Genomic DNA, 16,988 nt, shown 5'->3' on the forward strand with positions numbered 1-16,988 from the left:
CATGTAGCTTCACACACAAGAAACTAATGCCATGTCTATCTATCTATCATAACATCTATCTGTTCATAACATTAATGTTGAAAGTAACCTAATTAAACTTTGAAATTAACTAGTTTAAACAATGATAGTGGCCAAAACTGTGTGCTATGCACTTGTTACTGTGTTGTAGTTTTTGTGTAGGTAAAGATGACGTTCGGGAATTGAACAAGTCAAGTTTGTGTTGAAAGATTTTCATGAGAGATGTTTCATATGTTTTGCTTGTGATGGAAACTGGCAAAAATGCCAGAGGAAACGCTGAAAGTATGAAAAAAGCTTGTGTTTTCCTTCTTGATTGAGGTGAAGTCCGTCGTCTTTGTAAAGGTTTTGGACTATTTTTCCATTTTTGATAAGTCCAGTGTTGAATCAAGCTGTTGCATTGTTTGATTGTAGTTTTCATCATGGAGTCGTCGTTCAGTCGTGGTAAAATAGCGCTGAGTGCGAAATACAGAATGTGTGGATTGACCAGTGAGATTCTTGATATGAGAGTTTTCATTCGCTGGACGACAGTCGATGCAGACGCTCCACTTGTGATGTCGTTTGTTCCTATGTGGAGAATCACTATTGTGTAGTTTCTCAAAGTGTTGAACGGATCTCACGAGAGTTGTGTCTGGATGAACCCAGCATTGAGCATTTGGAAAGTAGTCCTCAATATCCAGACACATTGAGTCTGTGAGGAAGCAGACCTGTAGACCTGTGAGAGAGAAGAAATGCTTGTTTTTACTGTGTTCAGTTTATGAATTATGATTATATTGTGTGTTTATTAATATTGCATGTATTATTTGCTTACCTTGAGGTATGATGTATGTTCTTCTGTTGATTGTAGTTGTAGAGAGAGTAAAATGCACCCGTTACAAAAGATCCAAACTTTTGAACAAATGTACAAATTTGTCTTAATTTATTGAAATATCATTGCTTTTCATTTAGTACTGCCCTCCGGAAGCAACAGAAGATACTTGCATGTTTCCCGGAAGAAAAAATAAGTATAATTTACCTTGATATTCAAATTCAAAAGTTTTCACCCCCCGACTCTTAATGCATCGTGTTTCCTTCTGAAGCATCAGTGAATGTTTGAACCTTTTTTAATAGTTGTGTTTGAGTCCCTCAGTTGTCCTCAGTGTGAAAAGACGGATCTCAAAATCATACAGTCACTGTTGTAAAGGGATCAAATATGCAAAAAATGCTTAAAAACTGAAGAATCTGCAGGACCTGGAGATTTTTTTCTGAAGAACAGAGCTCAGTTTAACTGCTCAGAGCAAACAAGAGACTCATGAACAACCATCACAAAACAAAAAAACAGTTGTAGATCATCCAGGTAACCACACACAATATTAAGAATCAATACTTCATAAACTTTTGAATTGGGTCATATTTATAAATTCAGCTATTTTTTTTTTTTTTTTTTTCTTGTGGATTATGTGTAAACATCTTTTATATAAAATATCTTACTCGGGACAGTACTAAACAAAAAATAACATGCTTTTTCTTATGATCTCTCATATTTTGTTAAAATTTTTCACATTTTCACAGATTCTGCAAGTGGTTCACATACTTTTTCTTACAACTGTATATATATTACATTTTGAATTTGACTGGATGTAACTGTGCGAGAGTATTTTGGAACTAAAATAAATAGAGGGAAGAGCAGGGATAATTGTTTATTTATTTATTCAGGGAAAAAAAGCTTTGAAACTTTCCCTTAAACATAATTACAATATTTGAATTCATTATTCAACACTCAAGTCAATCACATTTTACATAAAGCCCAATAAATACAATTACAGCAGGAAATATAGACATCAGTGTGTCATATAGATGCTCCTATTCAGTGTTTCTAACTATGTGCTAACTTAAAACGTTTGATATGCATTTACTTTCATGCTAAAAGTACTTTCTAAGAAAAAAGATGTACATGAGATAAGAAAAAAAATACATTTTTAACATTAACAGTGTAAAGAAAGAACATCTGTTGCTTTGATATTACTACATGTTTTAGAAATGTCTGTTTCTATCTATATGTATCACAACAAAAGGATATTGATGGGACCGCTATATCAAGCTTTTAAATGTTTCTGTTTCTTGTTGTAAAACAGTTGTGATAAATCAATACAGTATCATTTGTCTATCATGCATTGTCACCTAAAATAAACCCACTTTTCAGAGAAATCTTATGAAAGTTAACAACTTAAGATAAAACTTCCACCAAACAAACATATAAAAAAATATAACACAGACAAATAAAGTTATAAATAGACAAATAAACAAGTAATAAAAAATAACATGAAAAGATTTGTCGTAAAACTAATAAAAACAGTCATTTAAAACGTGTTACTCTTTAATGTGTTTGTTTCTTCTGTTATTGAATCATTTCTCTTGGGTGTTTTATTGCTCTGTCAGGCTCTCCAGCTGTTCAGACTCTCTGGAGACATCTAGAAAAGCCATAATACAGGATGTTGTTAATTTCACATGAACATTTCTGATGATTGAGACGAGGCCGTCATTGTGAATAATCAGTCAGTATTTCTTTACTTGTTTCTGTGGTGTAATATGACATTCTCTCTTACCCATCAATGTGATTTTGCTGCTTTGGGACAGTGAGAGTTTTATTGACATCTTTAGCTCTGATTCAAGTTCATTCTTTATGTAGAGCTTCACAAAGAACAAGAAAAGCTTCAGTTTAGTCACTGTACAAATTAATACATGTTTGTCTTAATACATGTGATTGTGAGAGTAATACCTTTAAGTTATTGAACTTTTTAAGCACTTCATTTTTTGCCTTGTTGAACATGTCTTGTTTTTTCTCATTGACTGTGGTTATTAACAGTTCTTGCATTTTCTTCCAGGATCCGGGTCCTGTTATTGCTGCCGCTTCTAAAATAAGCAACACTCAGTGTCCATTCATTGTCTTTCTCATGGAGACACATCAGAACAAAGAAATGTGTTTGCAATAAAACTAGAGAACATAGTTGTGAAAATAGTGAAAATGATAGCAAGTAAAAGCTACTTGTCTGACTGACTCATCTGAAACAAATACTGTTGATGAAATTCAACTGGCAACTTTGTGTGAACAAAATGCATTAAAGTGTAACTGCTTTTGCCATCAAGCACATTTTGTGTCACCTAATCGATTGACTTCACAGAATTAGTCCTGTTACACTTGGCATCCCATTCAGTAAGTGACAGCTCACAAATTGCCACTTGAGTTGAACTCACATCCTTACCAGCAGGTCATTAAATCCTTGACCTAAGTTACTGCACTGAGCACATACTTTCACAGACAAGGCTTAATCCTAGTCCCAGACTAACATGCATGTCTAAGCTGCTTTAACTGAATCTTGCACTGATATATCCTAAAATATGTCAGTTTCACTCTTTTGTCTCGGGATGCACACCAGTAACGTTTTTTTCTAGGGCACGTTTATAAAAACCTACTTAAATATCCTAATTGAACTAAGGCCTAATCCTGGCTTAAGCTAAACCTTGTCTGTGAAACCAGGCCTTAATGTTATCTTACTTTCATAGCAAGACGCCATTTCATTCTCAATAGTTTTTTGGATTGATGAGTAGATGTGCTTCTTTGTTTCAACAACTTCTCTGTTGAGCGATGCCTTCAGTTTAGTTTCCTTTCAAAAAGTGGAAAAAAGCCACAAATAAGTCAGAAATATCATGAAACATCCAGAGGCTGGATGGCTGGAGGCTACTTTAGTCCTAAATGAATGGTTTGTTCTGTACATTTCAACACCAACTGCTTTATAAAACCAGCCTGTTTAATTGTAAAATGGAAACAGAGTTTACATATTTTTCAATGAAAGTAAAGACAGATACAGAGGAAAAGGCCCAGATTACAGATAACTGAACTCACCTCTGTTTTGATGAATTTCTGAATGTGATTTAATGTGGGAGATCTGAAAGAAGCAGAATCACTCTGGATGACACTGAACTTGTCAATCTCTTCCTGCACCGACTTCCCTGTTTGTCCACTCACTCTGAAGCCAAGAGAATACAAAATAGAGCTTCATAAAAAAAGGAGAAAAAAAAAAGTGATACCTGCATAGGCTCCAGAAGAATGACCAGAAAACCCTGTGAGGTGGTTAGCTTTTTTTCTCAGTAACAATGTGTTAGAAAAAAGAAAGACATAAACCAAACAACAAAGGGATGCATAATGAGGGGGAAATGCATTTCAATTTATTCAAAATCTATTCAATCACACAAGGTACCTTTTATATTTTATGATAATTTCTGAAGGGAAAATAAACGTTGTTAATAAAGTGTAAACAGTTTATTACTGGGCTACAATTAAGACATCTTGCTTTGTGAAGGTTCATTTTCCCACTCATACAGATTTAAAGGATTGTGTAACTGTAAGTAACCATATAAAACTAAATATTAACTAATTTCTTTTTCTATATACAGAACCTATGCAGCTCTCATGTGACAAATGAACAAAAGACTTGAACCAGAAGACACAGTGGGGATTTGGGAGTTAAAACTAATCATTTCTGTTTTCTGTAGAGTGAATGTTGCTGTCACGAATGACCCATCGCTAGAGGGAAAGCCAGTACAAGCCCAATCATATTTTTGTTCTTGCCTGGACATCATAGGAAACAAACATAAGGATGTTTACTTCACAAAACATTTGGCCTCAAATTAATCTGGCATTGCCACTAAACCCAATCTGTATTTTCCCGGGCAACGGAGTGATTTGCTGGTTTACTGCTCTAAATGCAATCTGCAGTTGGTCCATGTTTAAAATCATTAATCATGCTCCAGTTTAATGCTAATTGTAAACATAACAACAACAGCCTTGTCTTAATTATACACACTTATCTATATCTATAATGCTGAAGCCCTAAACATCCTTAGTCACTGATCAAGCATTGTAGATTATTTTCATTTTATTCTATTCTAAACTGAACAAAGGGGCACTAGTGAAATGAAGAATCAGCTCTTACGGAAAAATCTGTTTGAAATCTTCTTCAAGACATTCATGCAGGTTTTCGGCCAATGCCTTGTTCAGGTCTAGGAGTTCATTCTTAGATTTCGAGAAATAGCGCCCACCATACCTGCACAAAGCTCTGAGGGTTTGATGAAGTACATTCTGAGTGACAGCATAAAAAAATAAAATAAAAAAAAGGTTAAAAAGGCAAGAAAATTGTGACTGATTATTCACAACACTTGAATCACACTCACTTGAATCACAGCTTTTGTGGAAGCAACACATAATTCGACAGATTTTTCCACTCCCTTTGAGAGACACTGTTCCAGAACACTATAAATGGTGTTAAAACGACTGTCCAATTCATTTAGTGCCTTCATCAGGCTCTCCTCAAACTCCATGCAGACTTTGTCTTTCATTTTAACCTAAAACATCCATAAAACAGCAGTGAATTACAGAATAATGTATATTGGCAGCATTCTGAAGACATGCATGTAAAATATCAGCAATTCTGACTGATACCATTTCCTTGTCTGTGTCCGGCTGGACACTTTGGATCAAGGACAAAACTCCCTTCGCTTCATTGACATAATCTCTGGTCAGTTCTCTGGTAATGTCCTCATTAAGAATCCTCAGATCATCCTGCAGCTTTGGGATTTCTACAGGTATAAACCATTTCCAAACACAAGGGCAAGATTTGGATGTGATTGGGGCTTTGACTGGTTCAAAAAGTATTTAACTTTAGATTAACTGAAAATGTATTTTTGTCATGAATAATGTGGTAAAATGGTAATAGGGATACTTTACCTGTTTCACTATGATCCAGATTAAATTTAGGGTCAAAGAATGCTTTGGAACTCACAGTAAAAACTTGAAAATCATTGTCAGTTCTGAATATTTTCTGGAAAAAAAAAAAAAAAAAAAAAAAAAATTATTAATTAATTAATTAAATCAAATAGTCGTATTAAAGAAACCCACATGTGAGTAAAAATCATTCAAAATACTGATAACTATAAAGAAAATTGGGAAATACAAAAACCTTAATATGGGATTGTTCAAACTTTTCTTTGACCCTCTTCTTGGCATGTTCATTTCTATGAAGTATGCATACTTTTTCCTAAACATGAAGAATAATTGAATACACCAAGATATGAGAATAAGTTGTTTAATACAGAAGTATTGTAAAATCGTATTTAGTGGTTGATTATGCAATATACTGTAGAGCAGATATTTCTCTCAGTAAATTAATTAATTAAAATTGCAGTTACAATGATATGAAAGATCTCACTGACCAGTAAATTTACTGGGAACAATGTTTGCTATAACATTTCTATTTTTCCAAACCTTGTCTCCTGTGAGTTGATCTGTAGAAAGCCTTGCAGATCTAAAAAGAAATGTTCAAAAGAAATGTCACAAATTGTTATTTCTGAAATCCTGAACTTTGCATCATAACAAGATTAAAACAGATGTTGCTGTTACTAATATCATGTTTATACGTCCCCTTCACTTCATATGTAAATTTAACCAAATACCTCACATAGGCTGTTAGATTGATCTCATCAGTCTTTGTACAGATGAAGTTAATGCGTCTGCATTCTCCTTCTGGTCCCAGTTCTGTAGTACAGTGCTTTAAAATCCCCCAGGGTTCTTTGTCAGTGATTGCTCGATTGATATCACTTACAATCCAAACAATAGAGCACTCTCTCAGTGTCTACAAGATTGAAACGGTGATTTAGATGACATGGTTGTAGTAGCATAGATTGTGTTTCTATAATGATTTGAAACGTGTAGTAAAATATTTACAGATTTCCACTTGTCATCTCTAATCTTACTGCAGTCTCCAGTTCCAGGAATATCAACAAGCACAACGTGTTTCAGAAGTTCATGACAACCTGGAATCTTGATCGTCACACTCTTCACAAGCGGCCAGTACCAGTCACCGGGACTGGACTCACTGGGTTGAATGTAACTTGCAACAACATTGCTGAATTTAGAGACCTGTGGAGAAATTGTTAACTTCACTGCCAAACAAGAATTCAGAATACATTATTATACATTTAATACTGTAATGAAACCTTTAGTGTTAAACATATTTACTATCATAAAAACTTACATCACTTTTTGAGATTTTCTTACTGAAGGACAAAAAGGTTTCAATCTCAGCAAATTTGACTTCTTTCTTGAGCTCTTCTAAAGTTTTCTTCTCTGCATCATCTCCAAACAGCGCAGTGATCTTTTCTACAGCATTGTCAAATAATTCATGAGTCTCGTCTTCATCTGACAAAACTGTGAAAAGATCTTTGAGCTCTTTCTCCCACTCCTGCAGAGGTACAATATAAAAAATAAGGCTTTCTTTCTTTCTTTTTTTTTTGCTTGTTTTATATGAAATACATATTATTGTTAATATGTATTTCATTTTTCCAGGATCTCTTTGCTTCTACCTTCAATTAAATTGCTAACAGTGATTGTAAATTAATTGCCTAAATTATTACATTATTAGCTAACTGCATTCTCCAAATTGTAATGTTGACATGCATTCTCTGTAAAGCTGCTTTGAAACGATATGTATTGTGAAAACCGCTATACAAATAAATGTGAATTGAATTGAATTGTTTTATTTGTTTATTTGTTAACATATTAATAAAGAACTCTCAGTAAAGGCATGATAAGACAAACAAGGAAACCTCTTTAGAGAAGAGTTCAAACTCTGCTATGTAGTTGGAGTCCTCCAGATTGGCTTCCACCCGAGTAACAACAGCTGTACAGGCACCAAAGCAACCAGATGGCAGTAGATCCTTTTCCCCCAAGACTGCATTCAGTAGAGAGCTCTTTCCTTCTCCTGATTTACCAAAAATCCCAAAGGTTGCTTTCTTCCTGCTGACTTTATCCATTTGATTTATCTTTGAAATGATGTCTCGAATCATAGAAGCTTCATATGAGTTATCAGTGGCTCTACTGATGGTGTTCTTCACATTCTCCATGATCTTCATAACTGTGTGCAGTGAAGAAGGGAAACACAGTGGGTAGGGTTTTGAAATATTGAAAACTTTGTTTTATTTATAAAACTTAACTCAGACAACTAATATGTAACAGATGAACGTAGTCCAGTTAGCCCCTGCTGATAGGTGCCGTAACTACACCAGTACATAAGCAAACCTCATCTTTCTCCATTGACAGCCATTCAAAAGCAGTCAAGAAACATAAATGACAGATATTTTGTTGTACTATTGTTATCTCAGTATATTTTCCTGTTGCTATGACAAATCAGGTACATTTAGCAATATAGCAAGTGTTGAAAGTGTTTCTAAGGATACTGATTTTTAGAAGGCAGACTGAGATGGCGAACAGGAACATGGTTTGTGTAACATTAGCAACGCATTATTATTATTATATTATTATTGATAACATAGTCAAGCAAAAGGCTTGTCATATGAATTATTTGTCTGACGTTATAGAGAGCGATACATAAAACGCATTACCATTCTGATACACTAACTTGTAGACGAGCCTGTGAGTGAATGGAGGCGGGACTAATTTGCATATTTTCTCTGTAGCTGCTTTGTCTCAAAATTAAATTAAGGTGGACAGATTCAGATTTTACTTGCCTGTTGTCAGCGGTGACTCTATGCTCAAGTCGGATGGTTCATGATCACGCTTTCGTTTTGTACCTGTGAGAAAATTAATTCCACTCATTATATTTCCTCAGTCACTGGCTGTAAAGCAAACATACAATTATGTTTTTGTTTTTTTTAGAAACTTTCATACCTTGGCTAGCCATTGTGAGATTGATGGTCCTGAAGGGGAAAAAACATATACTCAGATCAAGCACATGGTCTAAATCTTTTAACCAAGTTTCTGTACCCCACTGTTAACCCTAACAAGAAATTAGTTGAAAAATGAATGCTTGTTTGGCAATGAGTTTTACAATATATTAGCTACGTTTTTAAAAATATTTAACCTTTCATAACTTAAAGTAAAATTCTGTTAAACAATAAGTATAATGTCTATATGAATATATCAGCCTACTGTATCATAATTAATATTCAAACGTCCAGGGCCAGTTTATTTTTTTTTATTATTTTTTTTATGTTAATGTAAATGTCAAATAAGATACAACAAGCTTATATGAGCCATAAAAGCCTAATATATGAAATATGATACTGAGCAAACACACACACACACACACACATATACAGTTAGGTCCATATATATTTGGACACATGCACAATTTTCATATAATTCCTAAACCCTTCCTTCAATTTGGAAGTAAATACCCTCAAATTAGATCAGAGAATTTGAATGTGTTTTTGTTGAATATATTTCATACACACACACACAAGTTTGCATGTGTTTGCATGAATTATTTTGTTGAGAATCATTTCATACTGTTACATGTGCCCTGGGTCTGTGTTAATCAACTTGGTTATATGGACTTATATGGACACAATTCCCCATCTAGGAACCAATCACACACTCACACCTGTTTCCCATCAGTGACACTTTATAAGCTGCACTCTAACACACACACATTGCTTTTTTTTTATGAAAGATATATCCAGGTTAAAATTGGAACAACATTGTCCAGTAGATACAGAGTAGAAAATGGGACTCCACAGGGTAGCGTGATCAGCCCATTAATTTTTTTCTGTTATGATTAATGATGTGTTTTATGAATTAAAATATGATATTGGTAAATCATAGTTTGCTGATGATATTGTTCTTTGGAAAAATGGTAAGAATCTAATATTAATACAAGAGAAGATGCAAAAAGCAGTAAGAAAGATTGAAAAATGGTCTTATTCTTTAGGGTTTTAAATTTTCAGTAGGAAAGACAAAGATGATGGTTTTTACTAGAAAGGTTAATGAAGCAAAGATATTGATGTATGGGAGACAAATAGCGCAGGTAAACTCCTTTCGGTTTTTAGGGTTTGTATTTGACTCTAAACTGACTTGGAGTGATCATATAAAGAAAATAGAGGAAAAATGCAAGATGATTTTAAATATAATGAGATGGCAGAGGAGCTTGTACCGTTGCAAAGTTCTATGCCTTCCACTCTGATTATCGCGATTATCACTTCCAAACCCAGTAATTCCCTCACCAGAGCCTGTTCACGTGATGGCTGCATTAGAGTCCGTTCTAGAGGTCGACCGATATATCGGTCGGCCGATATATCGGGCCGATATTTGTCTTTTTTTAATATATCGGCATCGGCCGATATCCTTGTTTAGTAGCGCCGATTTAAAGCCAGGCACGTCCGCGGGCAGCCCTGTGTTATTGGTGCGGTGGAATGTGCTGCTGCCGCATGTGATTTGAAACTTTTGAAAGATTCAACAACAGTACTGGGAGATAAAGGTAGCCTAAGACTTAAATTCTGATATTTCAAAGCCCTATGGCCATATATTTACTATATATTAGGCTACTAGTAAACTATGAAGTGTTGCTTCACTTAGTGAAAGAAACAACGGATAGCATAGAACTGTCGGGAACTGGCATAATGCTACAGCTGGTTGAAGGTTCGCTTACTTGTAGTTAACTTTAAGGATTAAGGATAAGGATATTTAAGGATATCTTTAAGGATATTATTATTACTATTAGGTAAGCTACTTTTATTATTAAATTAATATTATAATAAATTTGCCCCGCAATAATTTCACAGCGCATCACCGCATAACTGACGTGCTGTGACGTGCAGCTCCTCTTTGAAAATGTTTTAAACATTTTTTAGGTCTATTATACAATGAATTAGACCTATAATTAAAATTATTAACAGTCTATGATATTTCCTAACACTGCAGTCATACATGAAAATTAAGAGCAACTTTAGGCTACTTCAAGCACCAACTTAAAAAAAACACAAAAAAAAAAACAAGCTGTTTAACACGAAATACTATTCTTCTCATTTGTTTCACTATATGTACGGGCAACAAGAGAAATAATGGAATAAATTAAGACAGTTATATACCGTTATCAGCATATTATGTTGAAATTCGTCTCTGAGAGAAAATGCTCCGTTAATGCAGCATCAGGCAGCTCCGTCACTTTTACTTTCACTTTGAATACTGACCGAGGTTAAGCTTTTACCGGCATAACTTTTCCACAAAGTTTGCACGTTGTTTCTTGTGTGATATCCATTGGCTCCTCTTCTTGGTTGAACCCCCGCGGATTTGCGCTACGCCACTGCGCAGAAGTGTATGACATTTGTTCGGAAGCATGGTTTGATGCAGATAATAGCCGGGTTTCCATCCAACTTTGCATTAATAAAAATTCAGCTCAAGAATATGCGCATCTGCGTGTGTTTCCATCAACTGTGTAATGCGAAATGGACATCAGCCTAATAAAATGATGTGTTCCGACCAATGACTAATATATATATATATATATATATATATATATATATATATATATATACACAGGTGCTGGTCATATAATTAGAATATCATCAAAAAGTTGATTTATTTCACTAATTCCATTCAAAAAGTGAAACTTGTATATTATATTCATTCATTACACACAGACTGATATATTTCAAATGTTTATTTCTTTTAATTTTGATGATTATAACTGACAACTAAGGAAAATCCCAAATTCAGTATCTCAGAAAATTAGAATATTACTAATGACCAATACAAAGAAAGTATTTTTAGAAATCTTGGCCAACTGAAAAGTATGAACATGAAAAGTATGAGCATGTACAGCACTCATTACTTAGTTGGGGCTCCTTTTGCCTGAATTACTGCAGCAATGCGGCGTGGCATGGAGTCGATCAGTCTGTGGCACTGCTCAGGTGTTATTAGAGCCCAGGTTGCTCTGATAGTGGCCTTCAGCTCTTCTGCATTGTTGGGTCTGGCATATCGCATCTTCCTCTTCACAATACCCCATAGATTTTCTATGGGGTTAAGGTCAGGTGAGTTTGCTGGCCAATTAAGAACAGGGATACCATGGTCCTTAAACCAGGTACTGGTAGCTTTGGCACTGTGTGCAGGTGCCAAGTCCTGTTGGAAAATGAAATCTGCATCTCCATAAAGTTGGTCAGCAGCAGGAAGCATGAAGTGCTCTAAAACTTCCTGGTATACGGCTACGTTGACCTTGGACCTCAGAAAACACAGTGGACCAACACCAGCAGATGACATGGCACCCCAAACCATCACTGACTGTGGAAACTTTACACTGGACCTCAAGCAATGTGGATTGTGTGCCTCTCCTCTCTTCCTCCAGACTCTGGGACCTTGATTTCCAAAGGAAATGCAAAATTTACTTTCATCAGAGAACATAACTTTGGACCACTCAGCAGCAGTCCAGTCCTTTTTGTCTTTAGCCCAGGCGAGACGCTTCTGACGCTGTCTGTTGTTCAAGAGTGGCTTGACACGACAGCTGAAACCCATGTCTTGCATACGTCTGTGCGTAGTGGTTCTTGAAGCACTGACTCCAGCTGCAGTCCACTCTTTGTGAATCTCCCCCACATTTTTGAATGGGTTTTGTTTCACAATCCTCTCCAGGGTGCGGTTATCCCTATTGCTTGTACACTTTTTTCTACCACATCTTTTCCTTCCCTTCGCCTCTCTATTAATGTGCTTGGACACAGAGCTCTGTGAACAGCCAGCCTCTTTTGCAATGACCTTTTGTGTCTTGCCCTCCTTGTGCAAGGTGTCAATGGTCGTCTTTTGGACAACTGTCAAGTCAGCAGTCTTCCCCATGATTGTGTAGCCTACAGAACTAGACTGAGAGACCATTTAAAGGCCTTTGCAGGTGTTTTGAGTTAATTAGCTGATTAGAGTGTGGCACCAGGTGTCTTCAAAGTTGAACCTTTTCACAATATTCTAATTTTCTGAGATACTGAATTTGGGATTTTCCTTAGTTGTCAGTTATAATCATCAAAATTAAAAGAAATAAACATTTGAAATATATCAGTCTGTGTGTAATGAATGAATATAATATACAAGTTTCACTTTTTGAATGGAATTAGTGAAATAAATCAACTTTTTGATGATATTCTAATTATATGACCAGCACCTGTATATGTCGCACAGTTATTATCCTCATTAAACCTGTCTAACGTTAACCGTCAAGAATGTCAGAAATCACTAAGAGTTTAGCACTGTCCTTGCATACAAGGCTGTGCAACATGACAAAGTTTTTAATTGATTTTTATTTATAAAGTTGTATTTTATTTAAATGTATATTTAAGTTTACATTTATGTTCCAACAAACTTGAAAAATTCAGCTTGATAAATCCTCTAAAACTTTATGTAAATCAAGTCAGTGTTCAATAAATGATGCTAAGTTTAGAAATGTTGTGCATCCACTTATTATTAGTGTGACATTTTAGCATGCAAATGAAAGGGAAAACTTCAAGATATCGGCCCTAAAAATCGGCAGCACATATCGGCCATCGGCTGACCCTGACCTCTAAACATCGGCATCGGCGTCGGTTATAGAAAAACCCATATCGGTCGATCTCTAGTCCGTTCCTGTATTTGCAGCCATTCCTGAGCCTCGTCACGTGTCAGCAGATCTTCCAGTGCCTCGTCACGTGTCAGCAGAGCTTCCAGAGCCCTCAGCCGAGATGGCTGCCACGCCTGAGCCCTCAGAGATTGCAGCATTGGCTGTTATGGCCACAGCCATTTGGCGCGTGTGGGCTGCGCACACATCAGCTCCAGTTCCAGAGCCCGCTCCAGTTCATGAATCTGCTCCTGAGCTTGCTTCAATCTATGAGTCTATTCCTGAGTCCACCTTTGTCCATGAGTGCAGTCCAGTGTCTGTTTCCTGTCCGTCTTGACACGACCACAGAGGTCGTCCCTGAGTTTCCTGTCTGCCTTGACACGACTATGGAAGTGGTCTCTGAGTTTCCTGTCTGCCTCGACATGACCGCAGATGTCATACCAGAACTTTTTGTTTGTCCCGACGCAACCGCAGAGGTTGTTCCTGAACTGTCTGCTCACCACTATATGACCAGAGCGGACGTTCCGGTCAAAGCCCTGGAGGGGTTTCTAAGCTCCCTGCCTGTACTGTCATAGCCCTAGTTGCCAATGCTAACCTCTCTGTGCTTTATGTTTCAGTTTCTCCTGTTTAGCCATGTTGGTTCCCAGTGGTACCTGAGCTGCTGTGGTGGTCATCTGCTCTGCCGTGGGGGTCTTCAAGTCCATCTGACCTGCAGTGGTGGTCGTCTGCTCCGCCGTGGGGGTTTTCAAGCCCGTCTGAACTGCTTTGGTGGTCGTCTGCTTCGCCGTGGGGGTCTTCAAGCTTGTCTGAGCTGCAGTGGTGGTCATCTGCTCCGCCGTGGGGGTCTTTAAGCCCATCTGAACTGCTTTGGTGGCCGTCTGCTCTGCCGTGGGGGTCTTCAAGTCTATTGCCCTGGTCGTCTGTCCAGTCTTCTTCGCCCTGGTCGTCTGTCCAGCCTTCTTCGCCCTGGTCGTCTGCCCTGTTTCAGTTTCCAGGCCGCCTTCCTCCCCACGGACCTGGACCTCCATCCCGCCCCCTGTTCCGCCTCCACTCCATCTCCCTCCTGGACTGTTTAGGAGTGTCTGGAAGCCACTCCTTTGAGGTGGAGCTCTGTTACGTGTGCCCTGGGTCTGTGTTAATCAACTTGGTTATATGAACTCCATTTCCCACAATTCCCCATCTAGGAACTAATCACACACTCACACCTGTTTCCCATCAGTGACACTTTATAAGCTGCACTCTAATGGTGCGTTCACACCAGACGTGAATGAAGCGTTAAGCGCGAGTGATTTACATGTTAAGTCAATGCAAAGACGCAAACAGACATCCTGCGGTGTGAATAGAACGTTTTGGCCGTTTGACGCATAATTCGCACGAGCGAATACACGAGCTTGCTCTAGTAGTGACGTGATTACGACGTAGCGAGAGGAGGCAGAAATCCGAAACAACAATGGAGGACAAAATCATCTTCGCTGTACAATACATCTTTATAGAAACAGGAATAAAAAGGATCTTGCTTGGAAGAAAGTGAGTGAGGAGGTCGGACAATCTGGTAAGTTGTAAAAAAAATTGAGCTATATATATATATATAGAGAGAGACTACAAGCTAGCTAAAGCCGGCAAATTGAGCTTATTCGCCATATTTTACAACTACTTTCCTGCTGACGAGTTGATGTGTTTATTAAGAGGAAGTGTGCAGAAGCGAGACTGGAGCCGCCTGGCAGAAGCCCCTCTCATGATGCGAATTCACATCTGTTGTGAAGTGAATTTCATGCGCGAATGAAGCGAGTAAACTCAAAACGTTCAAGCGTCCAACTACGCGCAAATAGCGCAATTTATTCACGCAAGTCGCGTCTGGTGTGAATGCCCCATAACACACACACATTGCTGAGTATTGTTTTGTTTAGTCGTGCCCTGCCCTGCCTTTTTGTTTTTGATCGTTTGCTGCCTGTCTTGACCATTGCCTGTGTTTTGGATTACTCTCTTGCCTTGCACGTGGATCTCCAATTCCGTTGCCCCACTCCATACATTACACATACACATGCACATGCAAACACACACACGTATATAAATATATACACACGTAAAAATACAGAATATTTCTGAATACACAAAGAATATATGAACTGATTTTATAAAACAGGCCAAAAGTATAAAGTCAATAAACATTTACATACAGATTATGAAAGATTTAAAAATTAATAAAATTCTACATGAACAAAACAAGCTGAAGCTTAACAACAAACTTTTTAAATATGTAAGTCCCCTCCAAGTATTGTAAATATGTGAAATATATCAACTTTTATCTGAAGGCGAGTAGATTTCTCACTACAGTTGGTCATGTTGATTTTAAATGCTGCCCGTGAGCTAAACAAAGAATGTATGAACAAAGTCACCAGATCTAAATATTCACAATAATCACCCTTTCAACATGAAACCAAGAAATGAGACCTAAACTTTCACTGCCTCTCCCCACAGCCTCTCAAATGTTTGTATCCTCCAGGATACAAAAACCTTTTTAGGGTTAACATGCTGCTCTTTATATCAGAAATGGAACATCATTAACATTTACTTTTTAAGTAATTTAGCAGGTGATTTTATCCAATTATCCTGCAAGGATTCTTTATTAAACTTAAAAGGTTTCTTTATTAGATATATTAGAGACCTGGAATGACTAGAACACTTTTTGCTTCAACATTGTTTCATTATTAAACTTTTTTTTTAATTTTTTTAAATTTATTTATTAACAGATACAGTATTACTTTAAGGAGCTCAATGTTTCTGCCTTATATTAATACACTGCTTAAATTAATACATTGTTAGCAAATTGTGTGATTTGTATATGTACATTTCTGAAATTACATAATTTGGACTCTCTGATCACCTCTGATAACAGGTCACTCTAAATTGTAATGTTGACATTTCTGTAAAGCAGCTTTGAAATGTGTATTGTGAAAAGCACTATACAAATAAATGTAAATTGAATTGAACAGTTAACACAAATACGTAACACTAACTAAAACCAAAATGCTATTAACAGTTATGTTTTTAAATGTTAACAAAAGTTAAGATCCATAATAATTTGAGGGAAGTGTTACCTTGTATGTCTCAGGATAATGTCTGTGGAACAGGACACTGATGTCAAATCTGCTATCAAGTTGAGCGCCGATGAGAGATCTGATATTAGATCCGCCTGTACGCAGACTCAGCTTTTGGGTGTGGACTTCTTAAAACATAAAGTGAAAGTACATGAAGTTAAAGCCTCATAAGGATTACACATTGTGTTAACAAGGAAACACATGAGTTTGTCTATTCTTTGCATCTCTCTTTTGCATCTATATTAAAGTTGTGTTTGACCGTTGCAAATCATGACAGAGTATGGGTCATATGTATTACTTATGGAGGTTTTTGTCTGCATAGAGGATTACGAGGTGGCCTCCTTCGGCTATCGACAACATTCAGACAAACTGTTCTGTGCATTTCCACTGTAGAAAAGATGGAACACATCGGTTCAACTTTGGCCCTGAAACTTGCTGGTCTTGAACGGAGTCAGGGCTCAGGACATTCTACAAGAGC

General features: G+C 36.9%; 2 protein-coding genes across 34 annotated transcripts in view; one reads left to right on the plus strand and one right to left on the minus strand.

Moving 5' to 3' along the window:
- LOC127511450 (oocyte zinc finger protein XlCOF6-like) overlaps positions 1-16,988 on the plus strand; it is an 832,024-nt gene that overhangs the window by 679,825 nt on the left and 135,211 nt on the right. The gene's annotated exons all lie outside the window — the stretch shown is intronic.
- Positions 1-16,988, minus strand: part of LOC127510594 (nuclear GTPase SLIP-GC-like) — a 105,329-nt gene that overhangs the window by 63,809 nt on the left and 24,532 nt on the right. For 3 of the 33 annotated variants that reach the window (XM_051890332.1, XM_051890334.1, XM_051890337.1), the window contains exons 1-7: positions 16,511-16,599; positions 8,738-8,766; positions 8,578-8,640; positions 7,657-7,964; positions 7,086-7,292; positions 6,776-6,970; positions 6,505-6,683 (exon numbers count right to left, since the gene is read on the minus strand). The exons of 3 other annotated variants lie outside the window; for them this stretch is intronic. In XM_051890332.1, the coding sequence (XP_051746292.1) occupies positions 6,505-6,683; positions 6,776-6,970; positions 7,086-7,292; positions 7,657-7,964; positions 8,578-8,640; positions 8,738-8,750 (965 nt within the window). In that variant the 5' untranslated portion in view covers positions 8,751-8,766; positions 16,511-16,599. Of the gene's footprint in view, positions 1-1,687; positions 2,466-2,600; positions 2,686-2,773; positions 2,908-3,550; positions 3,660-3,898; positions 4,023-4,988; positions 5,135-5,226; positions 5,398-5,494; positions 5,632-5,779; positions 5,874-6,011; positions 6,090-6,316; positions 6,357-6,504; positions 6,684-6,775; positions 6,971-7,085; positions 7,293-7,656; positions 7,965-8,577; positions 8,641-8,737; positions 8,767-16,510; positions 16,600-16,988 lie in introns of those variants that run through there. 27 more of the 33 variants (XM_051890305.1, XM_051890307.1, XM_051890333.1 and 24 more) reach the window with 23 other exon arrangements.

The sequence above is a fragment of the Ctenopharyngodon idella genome, chromosome 4 (assembly GCF_019924925.1).
Source record: "Ctenopharyngodon idella isolate HZGC_01 chromosome 4, HZGC01, whole genome shotgun sequence".
Taxonomy (NCBI): Eukaryota; Metazoa; Chordata; class Actinopteri; order Cypriniformes; family Xenocyprididae; genus Ctenopharyngodon; species Ctenopharyngodon idella.